Source organism: Chelonia mydas, chromosome 6 (assembly GCF_015237465.2).
Source record: "Chelonia mydas isolate rCheMyd1 chromosome 6, rCheMyd1.pri.v2, whole genome shotgun sequence".
NCBI lineage: Eukaryota > Metazoa > Chordata > Testudines > Cheloniidae > Chelonia > Chelonia mydas.
This window is the reverse complement of record NC_051246.2, coordinates 20651142-20668171: the sequence shown is the minus strand read 5'-3', so window position 1 is coordinate 20668171 and position 17030 is coordinate 20651142. Positions and strand designations below refer to the sequence as shown.

Below are 17030 nucleotides of genomic sequence, written 5' to 3'. Positions count from 1 at the left end.
GCCTGGGGAGGGGGCTCCCCCTACAGCCTCCCTGTAGTGATGGGCCTGCTCTGATTGGGTCGCACCATCCCAGGGCTGATCAGTGCCAAGTCCAGTCTGATTGGCTGAGAGCTGGGTAGGTGGGACTTAGGGTAGCCAGACGGCTGCCCCTTAAATTCTGGTTGGTCAGTGGAAAGGGTGAGGGGCGGTGCTTAGTGAGGAAGTTTTACCCCAAACCTTAATCCTTATTGGTCAATGGCAGAGGTTTAAGGATTGGGGTGTCTGGGTCATTCACAGTCCTGATTGGTCAAGAGTCAAGTGCAAGGGGTGCGGCTTAGGCAGGAAGTCCCATCCAACACTGGTTTCTCATTGCAATAGGGTGGGGGTTGGGAGAGTTGGTGTAGCATGTGGATTGGTCAGGGAGAAGGGCTGGTGGGCGGGGCCGCCTGTCAGAACAGCTGTGACGAGCCCCCTTCACACTGTGATCCCCCTTCTCTGTGTTTCTCTCCTGCAGCTTGTGGAAATGTCGTCTCACAGGCGCTTGCTGTGGGGATCTCGCTGCTGTTCTCAGAACCAGCCAGAGTCTGACAGTGCTCAACCTGGCTGGTAATAAACTGGGAGATGCTGGAGTGCGGCTGCTGTGTGAGGGACTGAAACACCCGAACTGCAAACTGCAGAAATTGGAGTAAGTAACATTTGGCCTCCTCTGTGTATTTACAGGTGTCCTCTGTGTAAAGTGCTTGATGCAGTGAGAGATGGTGGAGGGGAGAAGATTTTTTTTCTCTCTGTTCCACTCTGATGTTTCTCGGGGACTGAGAGTCACCTCGTTACCCTAGTAGTAGCTGGGTAAGAACCAGGATCCAAATATTCAGGACAGCTCCCTGAGCTCCTCAGAGACTTTCCTTAGTAAATACAGAGTGCCTTTGCCTACACTCTGTTATACTGAAAACCATCATTTGTTATATTCATAGCCAGGGTGATCCCCGGCCTGCTGTGATGTTCCTTTTCACCTCCAAGTGGTTTTGATCATTTGCCATGGTCTTTAGTGGTTTTCCATTGACTGTTATGGGATGTGGCAAGGGTAGACAACACAGTGTTCTGTAGATATGTTACATGTTATACTTGACGAATAAATATCCTGTAAGATGTGTTTGTTCTACTGAGTTTGTCCGGACTTAGGTGAGAGCTGTTTGCAAAGAACAGCGGACCCTTTGCCAAGGCCGCTCTGTCACACCAACCCAATTTTCTTTTCTCTTATTACACCACCTCCAACTCATGCTGACCCTGGTGTTGTTCCTGGCAAGGGTTTTAGCGAAGAGGTGATCTTGGATTTTGCTCTGACCATGGCCAGGCCAGGGCTCAGTCTTTTCCTCTCTCAGAAGCAGTTCTACAGCTGAGTTCTAGCTGTTGAGAACAGTCTGCTCCAATGCTCTGGAGTGTGAACCTGGGCATCTCCAGTGAGATTGTCCCTGTGGAGCACAGTTGAGACTGTCTGCTACAGGCCATTGGCCTTGGCAAATAGCAATAGCACAACTCCGTACCATACCTGTAACACTGCACAGCCACACACAAACGTGCGTACAGCTGTGCCCAAGGAATCCCATCACCTCTGGTGCTTAACCTGCTCAGAGGAAATACAATCACATATTTTCCACCACCACGTCCCTCTGCTCTGTTCTAGCACAAGCACTTGCAAAACAGCTGCAGTCGTGCAACGAGTCTTCTCCCAGTGCAGTTCCACACTGCCCCTGCCCATCCTTCCATGAGCATTTTGATAATTCAGAATCACTGGGCTCAACACAGGGAACTTTAGGGGAAATGTAATGGCCTGTGATGTGCAGGAGGGCAGACTAGATGAGCTAATAGTCTCTTGTGGCCTTAAACTCTATGAAGCTCATTCTGTCACCTGCCAAGCCTCTCACTGGAGTTAGGTGCAAAAATTCATAATTTTGGTTCAAAAATGGATGAAGTACTAAACAAAATATTCCAAAGAGAATTGTTTCCATTTTTCAGCAAGCTGTGCCACTCATATCCCTGCTGTATGCCAGCCCCAGAGTAGGTGAGGGGAGACTAGTTGGTCTCTGCTTGGCCTGGCCCCAAACATCCACCCCTCAGATTTACAAAGACACAATGAATGAGAAATACAATGTTATAGCATTAGTACTTCAAACACATGTCAACTTAAAAAAATTATTTGCTGCATTGGGAATTCTTGTGCAAAAATATAAAATGCTACAACATGGCAGTGCTGACTAACCCCTGATTTACGTGCATGAGTACAGACACCCCACAATGCATAATGGCTGCCTGTTGACAGCATCTGCAGCAATTTCCACTCTCCTGCGATGTGCTAAAGAGAACACAGGGCATGGTAATGAATTAACAAATTAACACCCGGATGAACCCTACCCTCTGCATTCCTCCATCCCAACTAAATCCTCTTTTCTATGGTTCTCCATCACCCACTGATTGCTCCCATCCTTCCAGCCCCAAGGAAGTCCACTATAGAAGGTGGGGAAGAACTTTGGTGAGCATTCTCTGGGCTGCATGGAGGACCCCCAGGAGTATCCTTCCTTTGGGCCCAGAGCACTCTCATCTCTAGCTCCTAAAGGAAAACACCGGATAGAGAGAAACTGAGTTTAGCTACTAAACAAACAAAACATCTGAAAAAATAACAAAATTTAGACACACAAGCAAACTGTCTAAAAAACTAACAAACATGACTGAAGAAATGAATTAAAAGCAAATTAAATCCAACTCCTCACCGCCCTGACCACCAACCCCCAAAGCTGCTGGTGCTCTTCATGATCCACTCTGGGCCTTCAGGCTCAGCACATGTTTTGGGGTGGTGGGAGTGGCAGTAGAAGCTGCTGACCCTCTGTCATGGCGTCTATAAGTGTGAGGGTGTTGCTGCTCACAACACATTTGCAGCTCCTTGTGCAGGTCACAACCATTTAAAGCAGGCGCAGCAAACCAAAAAGAATGACTACATGTACACAAAAACTATAAGCTGTAGACATTATGCATATGCTCCAGGAAGCAGCGCGAGGAAATGCAGGATAGGTGCAACAACCCCAAGGCCCTGCAACATGTAGAGTGCACTCCTAGTGAATGTAGTACTGTCATAAATATAAAGGGAAGGGTAACCATCTTTTTGTATACCGTGCTATAAAACCCTTCCTGGCCAGAGACGAAACCCTTTCACCTGTAAAGGGTTAAGAAGCTAAGGTAACCCCATTGGCACCTGACCCAAAATGGCCAATGGGGGGACAAGATTCTTTCAAATCTGGAGGTGGGGGGAACAAAGGGTTTGGTGTGTCCGTGTGATGCTTTTTGCCGGGAACAGATCAGGAATGCAGACTCACAACTCCTGTTAAGTTAGTAAGTAATCTAGCCAGAAATGCGTTAGATTTCCTTTTGTTTAATGGCTGAATGGAATGTATATTCCTGTTTTTGTGTCTTTTTGTAACTTAAGGTTTTGCCTAGAGGGATTCTCTATGTTTTGAATCTGATTACCCTGTAAGGTAGTTACAATCCTGATTTTACAGAGGTGATTCTTTTACCTTTTCTTTAATTAAAATTCTTCTTTTAAGAACCTGATTGCTTTTTCACTGTTCTTAAGATCCAAGGGTTTGGGTCTGTGTTCACCTGTACAAATTGGTGAGGATTCTTATCAAGCTTTCCCCAGGAAAGGGGGTGTAGGGCTTGGGGGGATATTTTGGGGGAAGACGTCTCTAAGTGGGCTCTTTCCCTGTTCTTTGTTTAAAACGCTTGGTGGTGGCAGCATATGGTTCCAGGACAAGGCAAAGTTTGTACCTTGGGGAAGTTTTTAACCTAAGCTGGTAAGAATAAGCTTAGGGGGTCTTTCATGCAGGTCCCCACATCTGTACCCTAGAGTTCAGAGTGGGGAAGGAAGCTTGAGAAGTACATTGTGTGCACCCAAGATAGAACTGCTAGTGTGGATGCACTGCATTATTGCAGCTTCCAGTTCAGTTACACTGATGCAAGTTGCAATGTGGAGTTCTCATACCCTATTTAGGGTCTTGACAATTAGTACGAGGACTTTGAATTTAGTCTGGAAGGGAATGGGAAACCAATTGACTTGGTGGAGCATCAGAGAGAGGGGCTCACATCAGCCATTGTTGCTTAAAAAAGGAGGTGCTGCCACCTGAATGTGGTACTTACCTCCCCACCCGGGAGCATGATTCGTGTCAGTCTAACACTATTCACTGAGGTCTAGCCATTGCTTGGCAACACTTGTGGTTCAATATTAAAAGTATTTAAGAGATCAAATAACCAAGCTTAGGTTAGTTGATTAATAAGGGACAAAGCAGTACGATACGAAAAGGAGGCATACATACACTCCTTCTGGGAACCAACTAATGTCTCAGCACATTCACCTTACACACAAGTTGTGCTTCAAAAATATGCACCCAAGGTAGCACAGCATGGTTATTTCCAAATTAGAAGGCACTGAATATGTCACCCAGGGCTAGAATTCACCAGTCAGCTTTCTTAACTTTTCTTCTTGTATCATCGTGTATCTTTCTCTTTCTTTTGAATATTACACTGTAAGAGCTACGAAGGCACTACCCAACCTGTACTGGGATGTACAATGGATGTATCGTGCCTTCAGTTGGTTTTATATTTGCTAATGTCAAAAGCTATCTTTTGCCTTGTAGAGTACACATATTTGAAGTGAAGCTGGAAGTACTACCTCCTGTTATGGTAGCCTGACACTTCCATGAGTAGACCCTGTTTTCTGTTGCTTATAACTTTGCTAACCTTAACCATTTGACTTAAATTTTCCATGCTGGGTGTCTGCTTCAAGCTGGATATTTTTGTGAAATTTCAGCCTAAATGGTTCATCCATTTTCATCCATAGGCTAGGAAAACACGCTCCTTTCCCCCAAGTAATTCTAGTGAACTTTGCAGTGAGAAGCTCTATCATCCCCATGCTTTGGTGCAGGAATTTAAAATTTGGCAGGGGAAGCATTTCTGACAGGGATGTGCCTATTTCTGTTCCTGTGAAAATCTGCCCCAATTTTCAGTCTCGATGCTCAGTGGAGACTTATTTCAGATTTACAGCTAGAATCTCCAAAGCTCCCTTCTTCACCGAGCATGTTCCACCGTGGGGCTCCAGAGGGCTGAGTCAGCCCTGACTGGGACTGGGGAAATCAGGATTGGATCGGGGGATCCTGACTTCCGTCTTGAGGGGTGGCACTCTCCAGTGAGAAAGGGGTTAAAGAACTCATCAGGGCACATTCACCCCCAACCTGGCACACCTGTGAGACCTATTGCACCTGGAGAGGGGTGGCTCCTTGAAAGAGAGGATCACAGCCCAGTGCAGGTTGGCAGGGAACCTGCAGAAGAGATTCTGCTGCCTGAACCCTCTGGAGAGACAGAGGAACCATCTTTACTCTGCTTTGCTTTTCATTAGAGCCCAGGTGCTCATCCTTGGCCTCTGACACGCAGGGTGTTAGGAACCCAGCCGTCTTCTCAGAGACTATTTATCTTTTACCTTGCGAGGGACAGTGGGGTGAGCCCAGACTGTTTTATGGGTTGCAGGATTATTTTCTTTGCTTTTTTCTGTCTTGGACTGTGGCCATGCCTTAAAGGAGGAGAAGACACCTCCCAAAGACTGACCGTCAGGAGACAGCACCCTGCACTCCAAACCAGTGCTATAGTGACATCTCCAGCCAGAAAGGGACCTTAGGGATGAGAGAGGTGCCCACCCTCACCTCACAGGCGTTATGTAGAGGTAAAACCTGTGACAGAGTTTGAATAGGAATCACCAGTTTGCTCAGAAATTTCACACTTTCAGCCCAGACAAGGACTTAGCCAAATAGTTCCATCTATTTCTCATCTCCAGACTGGATCACTGTAATTCACTGCACCTAACACTCAATCTAACACTGCGTATGTTCCAGCTGATAGAAAGGAACTCTCCACCTCTTCTGTGGTTTATGTCACTCTGACCACATCAGGTCAGTGCTCCAATCCCTCCATTAGCTGCCAGTCAGTTTCTGTTGCCAATTTAATGCCATGGTCTTAAACCTCCATGAAACTCCAGAACCAAGCCAAGGACCAGAGATGACTCCCAGCCAGTAGGAGCAGACAGAGAAACAGCCTGATGGACACTGATGTAATTTGTCTACCTGCTACAAGTTGTCACTCTCGACATTCTCTTCCTTGTGCTGATTGGCTGTTTCTTGCAACTCTGTCCTTTCCCCTCCCCTCATGGTCTGTGCACCTCTTTCCTCCCTCCCTTCTTTGTCCCCTTCCATTCCTATCTCTTTTCATGTAGCTAATCCCCACCTAGCAACTCCCACCCAAAGAATTATGGAAAACCCAAATGCAAAGATTCACCCACCTTCCTCCCACAACAAAATAACAAACAAAAGGTCACTATTGCACTGTTCATTCTGCTTGTGTGTTCTGTCCCTGTCCCCTCCCTTTTGTCTGTCTTGTCTAATTACATCATAAACTCTTCAGGAGAGGGACTAGTTACTACTCTGTACAGCTCCTAGCACAATGAGGCCGTGTTCTAGGGCGAGCCCCAGGCACTACTACATTATTTGATTACATCATTCCCATGCCAATGTTGGCACACAGGGTGTAAACCAGTCTCTTCCGTTCCTCTCTGTCATCTGCTGCTGCTTCCATTTGCTCTAAGATGTTGAGATGGACTATTCTGCCCTCTCTGCTAAGGCTTCTGCTCAAGGTTTCTCTTGGGCACCCTTGTTTTCTCACAGAATTTGATTTCCACTTGATGACTTCATGTGGGAGTCTGTGTTGGTATCTGGTGTACATGCCCCAAATATGTTCAGTGTGCCCTCAGATTGTGTTGGAAATGAGCTGCTCGCTGGTGATTTCTCAGATCTTTTTGTTGATGACGACGTCTTTCCAACCAATGCCAAGAATCTTTTGCAGGCACTTATTTTCGAAGGCATCTAGTTTTCTGAGTAAAGCTTCGTAGCTCTCAAGCTCTAGCAGCCTTATGTTGACACTGAGATTATGTTTGAAGATTCTCAGTTTTATTCTGGTGCTGAATATCTTTGGTTTCCATACATTGCTGAGTTTAGTAAATGCCTTTCCTATACTATTCCTATACAACCGCATTTGCTCCAAACCCTCAGCCAGTGACAAATACCTACAAGATCTTTATCAAGCATTCCTAAAACTACAATACCCACCTGAGGAAGTGAGGAAACAGATTGACAGAGCGAGATGGGTACCCAGAAGTCACCTACTGCAGGACAGGCCCAACAAGGAAAATAACAGAACGCCACTGGCCATCACCTACAGCCCCAGCTGTACTTCTAAAACTTCTCCAGAGCATCATCTACGATCTAGAACCTATCCTGGAAAATGATCCCTCATTCTCTTGGGAAGCAGGCCAGTCCTCGCTTACAGACAGCCCCCCAACCTGAAGCAAATACTCACCAACAACTGCACACCACACCACAGAAACACTAACCCAGGAACCAATCCCTGTAACAAACCTCGTTGCCTACTCTGTCCCCATATCTACTCTAGTGACACCAGCATAGGACCCAAACACATCAGCCACACCATCAGGGCTCATTCACCTACACATCTACTAATGTGATATAAGCCATCATGTGCCAACAATGCCCCTCTGCCATGTACATTGGCCAAACTGGACAGTACCTACGTAAAAGAATAAATGGACACAAATCAGACATCAGGAATGGTAACATACAAAAGCCAGTACGAGAACACTTCAATCTCCCTAGACATTCAATAACCGATTTAAAAGGAGCCATCCTTCAACAAAAAAACTTCAAAAACAGACTTCAAAGAGAAACTGCAGCACTACAATTCATTTGCAAACTTAACACCATTAATTTGGGCTTGAATACGGACTGGGAGTGGCTTACTCACTACAAAAGCAATTTTCCCTCTCTTGGTATTGACACCTCCTCACCAATTATTGGGAGAGGACCTCATCCACCCTGACTGAACTGGCCTTGTCAACACTGGTTCTCCACTTGTAAGGTAACTCCCTTCTCTTCATGTGCCAGTATATTTATGCTCATATATGTAATTTTCACTCCATGCATCTGAAGAAGTGGATTTTTTACCCACAAAAACTTATGCCAAAAAATCTGTTAGTCTTTAAAGTGCCTCCGGGACTCCTCATTGTTTTTGTGGATAGAGACTAAGACAGCAACCCCTCTGATACTTTCCTATACTTGATGTCACTTCCTTCTGGAGGTATCTGATGGTCAATATGGTGCTTCTGAGATAAGAAAGTAGAACAATTTGTCTGATATTTTTGAATTCTAATGTGCTGTTACTGCTTGACCTCTGGGGTTCACGGATGTTTGCTTTAGCATAATTAACTCTGAGCCCTGCTTAGCCTGCTATTTTTCCCAAGTTGTCTGACTTTGTAAATTTTTGGGGCTGTTGCTCAATAGCGTAATATCATTAGCTAAGTCTCGGTCTTCCTGGCATTTGCTGTCTACCTATCCTAGACTGGTGTTTGCGTTACTAATACACTTCTGCATTGCTACATCTTGTGCCTGTGTCTTTCAGTCCCAAGCCCAGATAAAGCAGGGAGGGTTGAGTGCAAGGCTAAACACGTCATCTTGTAAAAACACCTCACCAGTTATAGAAACAGAACCAGGCTACCATTCCAGTAAAAATGAACACTGCTGCCCCTTTGCTCTTCAGGAAGGCTCCTGATGAAAGCCAGTCTCTGGAAGCCAAGTTCCTGAAAAGTTGGATGCTGAAAGCAAGAAAACGCTTCAGGGCTGGTTACTGGTATGTGAGAACAATGTTTCACACAACAACGATCCTGCAGATCATGAGAGTTATGGACAAGTATAGACTTGAAATCCTGGGCATCGGTGAGAGCAGATTGAGAGATGTGGATAAGAAGTGCTTCAGGCAAGAGAAGAAATATCTGATTTATTCAGGGCGTAGTGACAACATGCACTTAGAGGGAGTAATTCTCATTATAACAGATTGTGCAGAAAAATCACTCATCAACTGGGAACCTACTAACCAGCGCATCATAGACGCCAGACTCCAGACCAGATTCCTAAAGTTATACAGCACTGTGCTCCAACGGAGGAACAGAGCAATGAGGATAAAGGTGAGTTCTACTACTGTAATACAAATAATAATAATAATACGGCTCTAACTACGGTAACATGAAGGACCAAATTTTGATCTGTGAACTGCTGTGATTGCTGGGCTCCTCTGGGACACTGCCATTCACAAAGCCCAGGACTAAGGATGTGAGAGCTGGGAACAAAGCATTCTCGGCCTCATCAGAGCCATCTCTGTTCTATGTCTAGGCCTAAACCCAACTGGATATTGCAGTGGACAGGTGAACCTGGATGCAGTTATTCAGTAGTTTCCTAATCAGGTTGCTAGAAGGAATGTTATGGCATTGTGTACGCTCCGGAGAAGATACGCCCTTACGTTTGGGGATGGTGTTTCCACCTGCAGACCGACCATGTTGCACTGAAGTGGCTTCATACCATCAAGGAAAATAACAAGAAACTTCTTCGGTGGAGTTTAGCTCTTCAAGATTTTGATTTTGAAATTCAACACATTTCAGGAGCTTCTAACAAAGTGGCTGATGCACTCTCCCATGAAAGTTGCCCAGAATCAGCTGGGTAAAAATGTCCCTGTATTCTAAGTCATTTTAGCCCTTGAAATGTGGAAAATACTGTCTAGTCTTCATGTAATTGGTAGTAAAATTAAAGGTGCATGTATCTTATTAACTCTGTTTTCTCCTAGAGCTCCAGGAAGAAATCAGAGCCAGTGTGAAACAGGCTGTCCAGCACCGTCTGTGATTTGAGGGGCATGTCATGAATATAGGGGGAAGGATAGCAACTTTTATGTATGCCAGCCCATTCTGTAGCATAAAATCCCTCCTTGGCACCTGAACTGGATTGCCTTACCTGTAAGCGGTTAAGCAGTTCAAATGACCAAGTTGGCACCTGACCAGAAGGACCAGTGAGGAAGGGGGGGAAGGATTTGTTTTGTTGTTCTGTGGGTTGTTCTCTCTCCGGACAGAGGGAAATGCCAGCAGGCACATTATCTCCTAAAACCATACCTGGAATAATCCATCTAAAACCACAGGAACTGTGAGTAGGGCAAGGAAATGTGTTTGGTTATCTCTTGTTTTGGTTTGTGAATTTCCCTGTGCTAGAGAATTTCCCTGTGGTATGTATTTCATTCCTGTTTTTGTAACTGTGAAGCTGACCCCAGAGGGGAATCCTCTGTGTTTTAAATCTTTTTATTACCGTGTAAAAGTTACCTTTCATCCTGATTTTTCAGGTGTGATTCTTTTACTTTTTTTCTTTATAATAAAAGTTCTTCTTTTAAGAACCTGATTGATTTCAGTGTCCTGAAGACAAAGGGTCTGGTTGTGCTCACATTGCTGAAGCAACTGGTTGGTATTTTATTCTCAAGCCTCCCCAGGAATGGGGGTAAAGGAGCCTTGGGGGATATATGGGAGGATAGGGATTCCAAGTGACCCTTCCCTGAATTTTTGTGTAAATCACTTGGTGTTGGCAGCAATACCAGTGCAAGGACAAGGGGGGGAATTTTGCCTTGGAGAAGTTTTAACCTAAGCTGGTAGAATATAAGCTTAGGGGGTCTTTCATGTGGGTCCCCACATCTGTATCCTAGAGTTCAGAGTGGGGGGATTTACCCTGACAGAAGTCAAGATTAAAAACAAAGATTTAACTTTGTGCGAAGGGTTTTTTTTTAGCTTACATTATAAAATATTTGCATGATGGATCTTGTTTCACCAACTCTGACGGGAAGCCAAACACTCTGGCCATTGAGCGACCAAATTTGGTGCTTGTACAGAAACTCTTCCACAATTTTAGGCCCACTTTACCAGTTAATGGGCTCCCTGCATCTCAGTGTTCATGACCAGATACAGCATTGATTTGGTCAAGAGAACCTCCATATGCTTCTCCTTTAATCATGATTTGTGGCCCAGCAGTTGGATGGTCTAAATGATGTGCCTCAGCTACTGTCATGTGCAGAAACAGTCTACTGTCTGGAAAACCACCTATCACAGGACCTGGGTGGCTCTGTGGATGTGTTATGGTAATTGCATCTGAGTACAACCCATGGCACTGAGAGTCCAAATCCAATCAGGGGCAGAAATCTGAGGTAAAAGAAGCAGGCATATTACTCCAATCTACATCTATTACAGGGGGATTTTAATTTTGGGGGAACAGAATCTGAGTATGGCAGAAAATGCAGAAGGTGCTGAAACTATTGTGTGAAAAAAAGCCACACAAGCAAATGCTCGCTTAGAGAGGAGGGTGATTGGGGTGAAAAAGTAGGTGGGAAGAGGGTTAAGGCTCAGATAATGGGGTCTAGAGGCACAGGGGAATGTGTGTGCCGCAGTGGTTTGTGTGTGCCACAATCTGGGTTTCCCCCAATCCATCTACAGGGTCATGACCTCCCCCTTCCTTGCTTCCCTCATGTGAACCAGGTTCAGGGGGGGGCTTGCTTTTCCAGGGGGGTCTGAGCCCCTCTTCCTATTCCTTATGTGACTTGGGGTCCCTTGTCCCCCTGGTGGTGTCTGAACTCTTCTTCATGCTCGTGTGTAAGTGTGAGGCTCTAGGGGGCTCCTGACCATCTATGGGGTGTGACCCCCATCACTGCCCCCTCATTTGAGCCAGGTTCTGAAGGAGGATTGCCTTTCTGGGGTTTCTGAGCCCCTCTCTCTAACCCCTCCATGTAATCTGGAAGTCACTGTCCCTTTGGTGGTATCTGAGCCCCGCTCCCTGTCCCCCGCCTCTCCATGTGTGCTTGGCTCTGGGAGTCGGTGCCCATCTATGGGAGTCTGACCTTCATCCGTTCCCCCCCTCAAATGAGGTGGGTGCCAGGGGGCTTGCCTGTTGTGGGTGTCTGAGCCTGTTTCCCTATCCCACATGTGAGCCAGGATCTGGGGAAGCCCTGCCCGCTAGCTTAGAACAGGTCATGCTCAGAGCATGCACCAAGAACACATGCCTGAGACAGGTGGAACACCCACAGAAATGAATGGAGCAGTTCACATGTCTCAGAGCTATTTTTTCAGGCTGTCTTCATCCCCATAGGTTATTCTCTTTCAGCTGACAACATCTCATTGAGATGAATGGGCCACTTACCACCCCTCTGAGCTTTCAACTTTGAGGTGTGAAACCCGCCCTGGGTAGAAATCTGAGAATGAATTGTAAATATCTGGGAAAAAATAAATTAAGGCAAATGCCCACAGAACCTTAACTCTTCCCTCTCTGAGTGATGTCGCAGAATGCCCATAATACACACACTTGCACTCTGCCTTTCCATTGTGATGGACAGGTGCTACCTGCCCTTGACCTACACTCAAACACTGAGCCTACTCCCCGGAGAGAATGCCACACTTGTAAAATTTAACAACCCCTTCATACCCTTTACAATCCCTTCAGACTTGCACACAGGTTACTACCTCAACCTATACTTTCTCCTACCCATCATTAAATCCACAGACTGCTCTCATATCCCACCTCACCACTGACAATTGCCATAGCACCCCAGTGCCCTGCTACTGACACAACCTCCACAATTCTCTGCTGAAATGATGCAGACTGGAACCTCGTGGTTCACATCCTCTTTCTTTTGAGAATACACACAGAGGAGACTCAGACGCAGATCCCCTCATATCAGGGTCACAGCTCTATGAAGACACTCCTCAAGCTAATCCATAGATCTCCTCATATCACAGTCACAGCTCTTCCAAGCTGCTTCAACTTATTCCTGAACCATTCAGTACAGTTACACCTAACATGGTGAATGCATCTGTAGGGGATGCACTTAATTCCCAGTGACTATTGACAGCTCCAGCGGGCAGAGTTAAGGTTGTGTGGATGTTTACCTTCACTCTGTATTTCCTGGTTTTCTGAAGTGTGAGAAGGGCGTGAGCTATCACTGGGCAACCTTAACTCTGAATTAAACAAGATTTTTGTCATTTAATTATTAGTGTATTACAGTATTGCTTAAGTACCCCAACCACTATAAGGGCCTCAGTGTGTTGGGCACTGGACATGTTGTATTGGAAGGTGTCACCAGGCAGTTCTGTTATAGTCTTCCAAGTTCTTTTTTATCATGTAAGCAAGGTTTTAGTCTTGGGGTAACATGTGTTGTGTTAGTTTTATTGGGTTTTGCAAGATTTGGTGGAGAAGCAGTTTTGGGAAGGAGGGAACTGTGCAAGCAGCCAGAGAGTTTGCTGTCTGCCTTGTGCTCTGATTACAGTCTATTCTGGAAGCAGGTTTCTGCTTGGGAGTTTGGTGTTGGACTGAGTTCCTTGAAGAGGAGACAACCCTTTATGCTGTGTGACCGTCTCATTCCAGGACAGACAAAGGGAAGGGGAAGGAATATTACAATTCCCATTTTTCAGATGAAAAATAGGGACTCAGAAAGATGGAATGACTTTCCTGAGGTCACTCAGATAGTATATGGTAGAGCCAGTAACTGAACACAGATCTCCCAAGTTCTCATCCAGGGCTTTAACTGCACAACCAGACTGTCTTGTGTAGGGAGCTGTGCTCATTCTTGTGTTTCTCGGTTCCAGAAGTGTGCCTTTTTTAAAATGGATATCGTCTCTCTTTTCTATGGTTAAGGTTTTTAAGGCAGAGCTACTTAATAATCAGAGTGCCTGTCAGGGTTCCCTCCCCACTCTGAACTCTGGGGTACAGATGTGGGGACCCGCATGAAAGACCCCCTAAGCTTATTTCTACCAGCTTAGGTTAAAAACTTCCACAAGACACAAATCCTTCTTTGTTCTTGGATGGGTACTGCTGCCACCACCAAGTGAGGTAGACAAAGATTCAGGAAAAGGATCACTTGGAGTTACTGTTTCCGCAAAATATTCCCCCAAACCCCTTCATCCCCGCTCTCTGGGGAGGCTTGAGAATAATCTACCGCCCAGATAGGTAAACAAGGTGAGCACAGACCAGACCCTTGGGTTTTTAGGACACTAAAAACTAATCAGATTCTTAAAAAACCAGAACTTTATTATAAAGAAAAAAAGTAAAAGAAGCACCACTTTAAAATCAGGATGGAAGGTAATTTTACAGGGTAATAAAAAGATTTAAAACAGAGGATTCCCCTCTAGGCTCAGCTTCAAAGTTACAAAAACAGGAACAAACCTCCCTCTTAGCATAGGGAAAATTCACAAGCTAAAACAAAAGATGATCTAACACATTTCCTTGCTATTACTTACTATTTCTGCAATGTTAGATGTATCATTTCAGTAGGAGCTGGATTACTTGCTCGGTCTCTCTCTCTTTGTCTCGGAGAGAGCCCCCACAGAGCACAAAACAAAGCCTCCCCTCCCCTGCCCCAGATTTGAAAGTATCTTCTTTCCCAATTGGTCCTTCTGGTCAGGTGACAACTAGGTTAATGGAACTGATTAACCCTTTACAGGTAAAGGAGGGATTTTGTGCTACCCTTAGCTGTATGTTTATGACATGCCCCCCAAATCACAGATGGTGTTGGACAGCCTGCTCCACACTGGCTGTGATTTCTTCCTGGAGCTCTAGGAGAAAACAGAATTAGTAAGACACATGCATCTCTAAATATACTACTGATTATATAAAAACTAACAATAATTTCCACATTTCAAGGATGATTTTAACCAGTTGATTCTGGGAAACTTTCACGGGAGAGTGCATCAGCCACTTTGTTGGAAGCTCCTGAAATGTGTTGTATGTCGAAATCAAAATCTTGGAGAGCTAACTCCACTGAAGAAGTTTTTTGTTATTGTTCTTGACGGTATGAAGCCACTTCAGCGCAGCATAGTCGGTTTTTAGCTGGAAACGCCACCCCAAACATATGGGTGTAGCTTTTCTAGCGCGTACACAATGGCGTAACATTCCTTTTCGTTGATTGACCAGTGGCTTTCCCTCTCAGACAGTTTTTTGCTGAGAAACATGACAGGATGGAATTCTTGATCCAGTCCTTCCTGCATTAAAACTGCTCCCACACCATGCTCGGATGCATCTGTGGTTACTAGGAACGGTTTGTCAAAGTCTGGGGCCCTTAGCACAGGGTCAGACATGAGTATTGCTTTAAGCTGGTTAAAGGTCTTCTGACACTCATCAGTCCACTGAACTGCATTTGGCTTTTCTTTTTGGTTAGATCTGTCAGTGGGGCAGCGATTTGGCTGTAGTGTAATGTCACCTGTAATATTCGACCAAGCCTAAGAAGGATTGAACCTGTTTCTTTGACTTTGGGACAGGCCATTTTTGGATAGCATTCACTTTGGCCTGTAGGGGGTTGATAGTTCCTTGACCCACCTGGTGTCCAAGGTAAGTCACTCTGTTTAGGCCTATTTGACATTTCTTCGCCTTAACAGTTAGTTCTGCCTCCCTTATGCGCTCGAAGACTTTTTGTAGATGTTCCAGGTGTTCTGCCCAGGAATCCGAACATATGGCCACATCATCAAGGTAGGCGAATCTTAATCCCGCTAGGAGACCATCTACAAGTTTTTGGAAGGTGGCGGGTGCATTCCACAGCCTGAAAGGGAGTACATTAAATTCATACAGCCCGAGATGTGTGGTGTAGGCTGACCTTTCCTTGGCAGATTCATCTAGCGGTACCTGCCAGTACCCCTTGGTTAAGTCCAAAGTAGAGATGAACTATGCCCGTCCCAGTTTCTCTAATAGTTCATCTGTGCATGGCATTGGATAGTTGTCTGGACGAGTTACAGCATTTAGCTTACGGTAGTCCACGCAAAAACGTATCTCTCCATCTGGTTTGGGAACTAGAACCACTGGAGATGCCCATGCACTGCCAGAGGGCGGATTACCCCCATCTGTAACATATCCTGGATCTCCCGTTCTACAGCAGTTTTAGCTTGAGGAGACACCCGGTAAGGTTGGGCTGTAATTGGGTGAGCATTACCTGTGTCGATGGAGTGGTATGCCCATTCGGTCCGTCCTGGGGTGGCCGAGAACGTCGGCGCGAAGCTAGTGCACAGCTCCTTGATCTGCTGTCACTGCATACGTCCAAGGGTCATGGAGAGGTTCACCTCTTCCACGCCACCATCACTTTTCCCTTCGTAGTAGACACCTTCAGGCCACTCAGCATCATCTCCTCCCTGGGCTGTAAACTGACAAACCTTTAATTCCCTGGAATAAAAGGGCTTTGGAGAATTAACATGGTACACTTTAGGCTTTAGGTTTGAGGTGGGGGATGCTATGAGATAGTTAACAGCTCCCAGGCGCTCTTGGACCGTGAATGGCCCTTCCCATGATGCTTCCATCTTATGGGCCTAGAGTGCCTGCAAGACCATGACCTGGTCCCCTACTTTGAAGGATTGCTGTCTGGCATGGTTATCATACCAGGCCTTTTGCTCTTCCTGAGCATCTTTTAGGTTTTCTCTAGCAAGGGCTAAAGAGTCTCGGAGGTGTTTTGTAGGTTGGTTACAAAGTCCAGAATGTTAGTTTCTGGAGGTGTAAACCCCTCCCATTGCTGTTTCACCAACTGTAATGGCCCCTTAACCTCGCGGCCGTACACAAATTCAAATGGTGAAAACCCTAAACTAGGATGTGGTACAGCCCTGTAGGCAAAGAGCGACTGCTGCAACATTAGGTCCCAATCATTGGAGTGCTCATTTACAAATTTACGTATCATGGCCCCCAAAGTTCCATTAAACTTCTCCACCAGGCCATTTGTTTGATGGTGGTAAGGGGTGGCAACCAAGTGATTCACCCCATGAGCTTCCCAAAGGCTTTTCATGGTCCCTGCCAGGAAATTAATTCCCGAATCCATAAGGATGTCAGAGGGCCAACCTACCCTGGCAAAAATGTCTGTTAGTGTCTGGCAGACACTTTTAGCCCTGGTGTTGCTTAGAGCTACTGCTTCCAGCCATCCGGTGGCAAAAACCATGAAAGTCAGTATGTACTGCTTTCCTCTGGGTGTCTTTTTCAGGAAAGGACCCAGAATATCCACAGCTACTAGCTGAAATGGAATCTTAATTATGGGGAGTGGCTGGAGAGGGCCTTTGACTTGGTCTTGGGGTT

The 17030-nt window shown here is 45.7% G+C and overlaps 1 protein-coding gene across 1 annotated transcript in view; it reads left to right on the top strand.

Moving 5' to 3' along the window:
• Positions 1-17030, top strand: part of LOC102943481 (NACHT, LRR and PYD domains-containing protein 3) — a 509145-nt gene that overhangs the window by 246434 nt on the left and 245681 nt on the right. The window contains exon 12 of the mRNA XM_043549314.1: positions 494-664. Within this exon, the coding sequence (XP_043405249.1) occupies positions 494-664 (171 nt within the window). The remainder of the gene's footprint in view (positions 1-493; positions 665-17030) is intronic.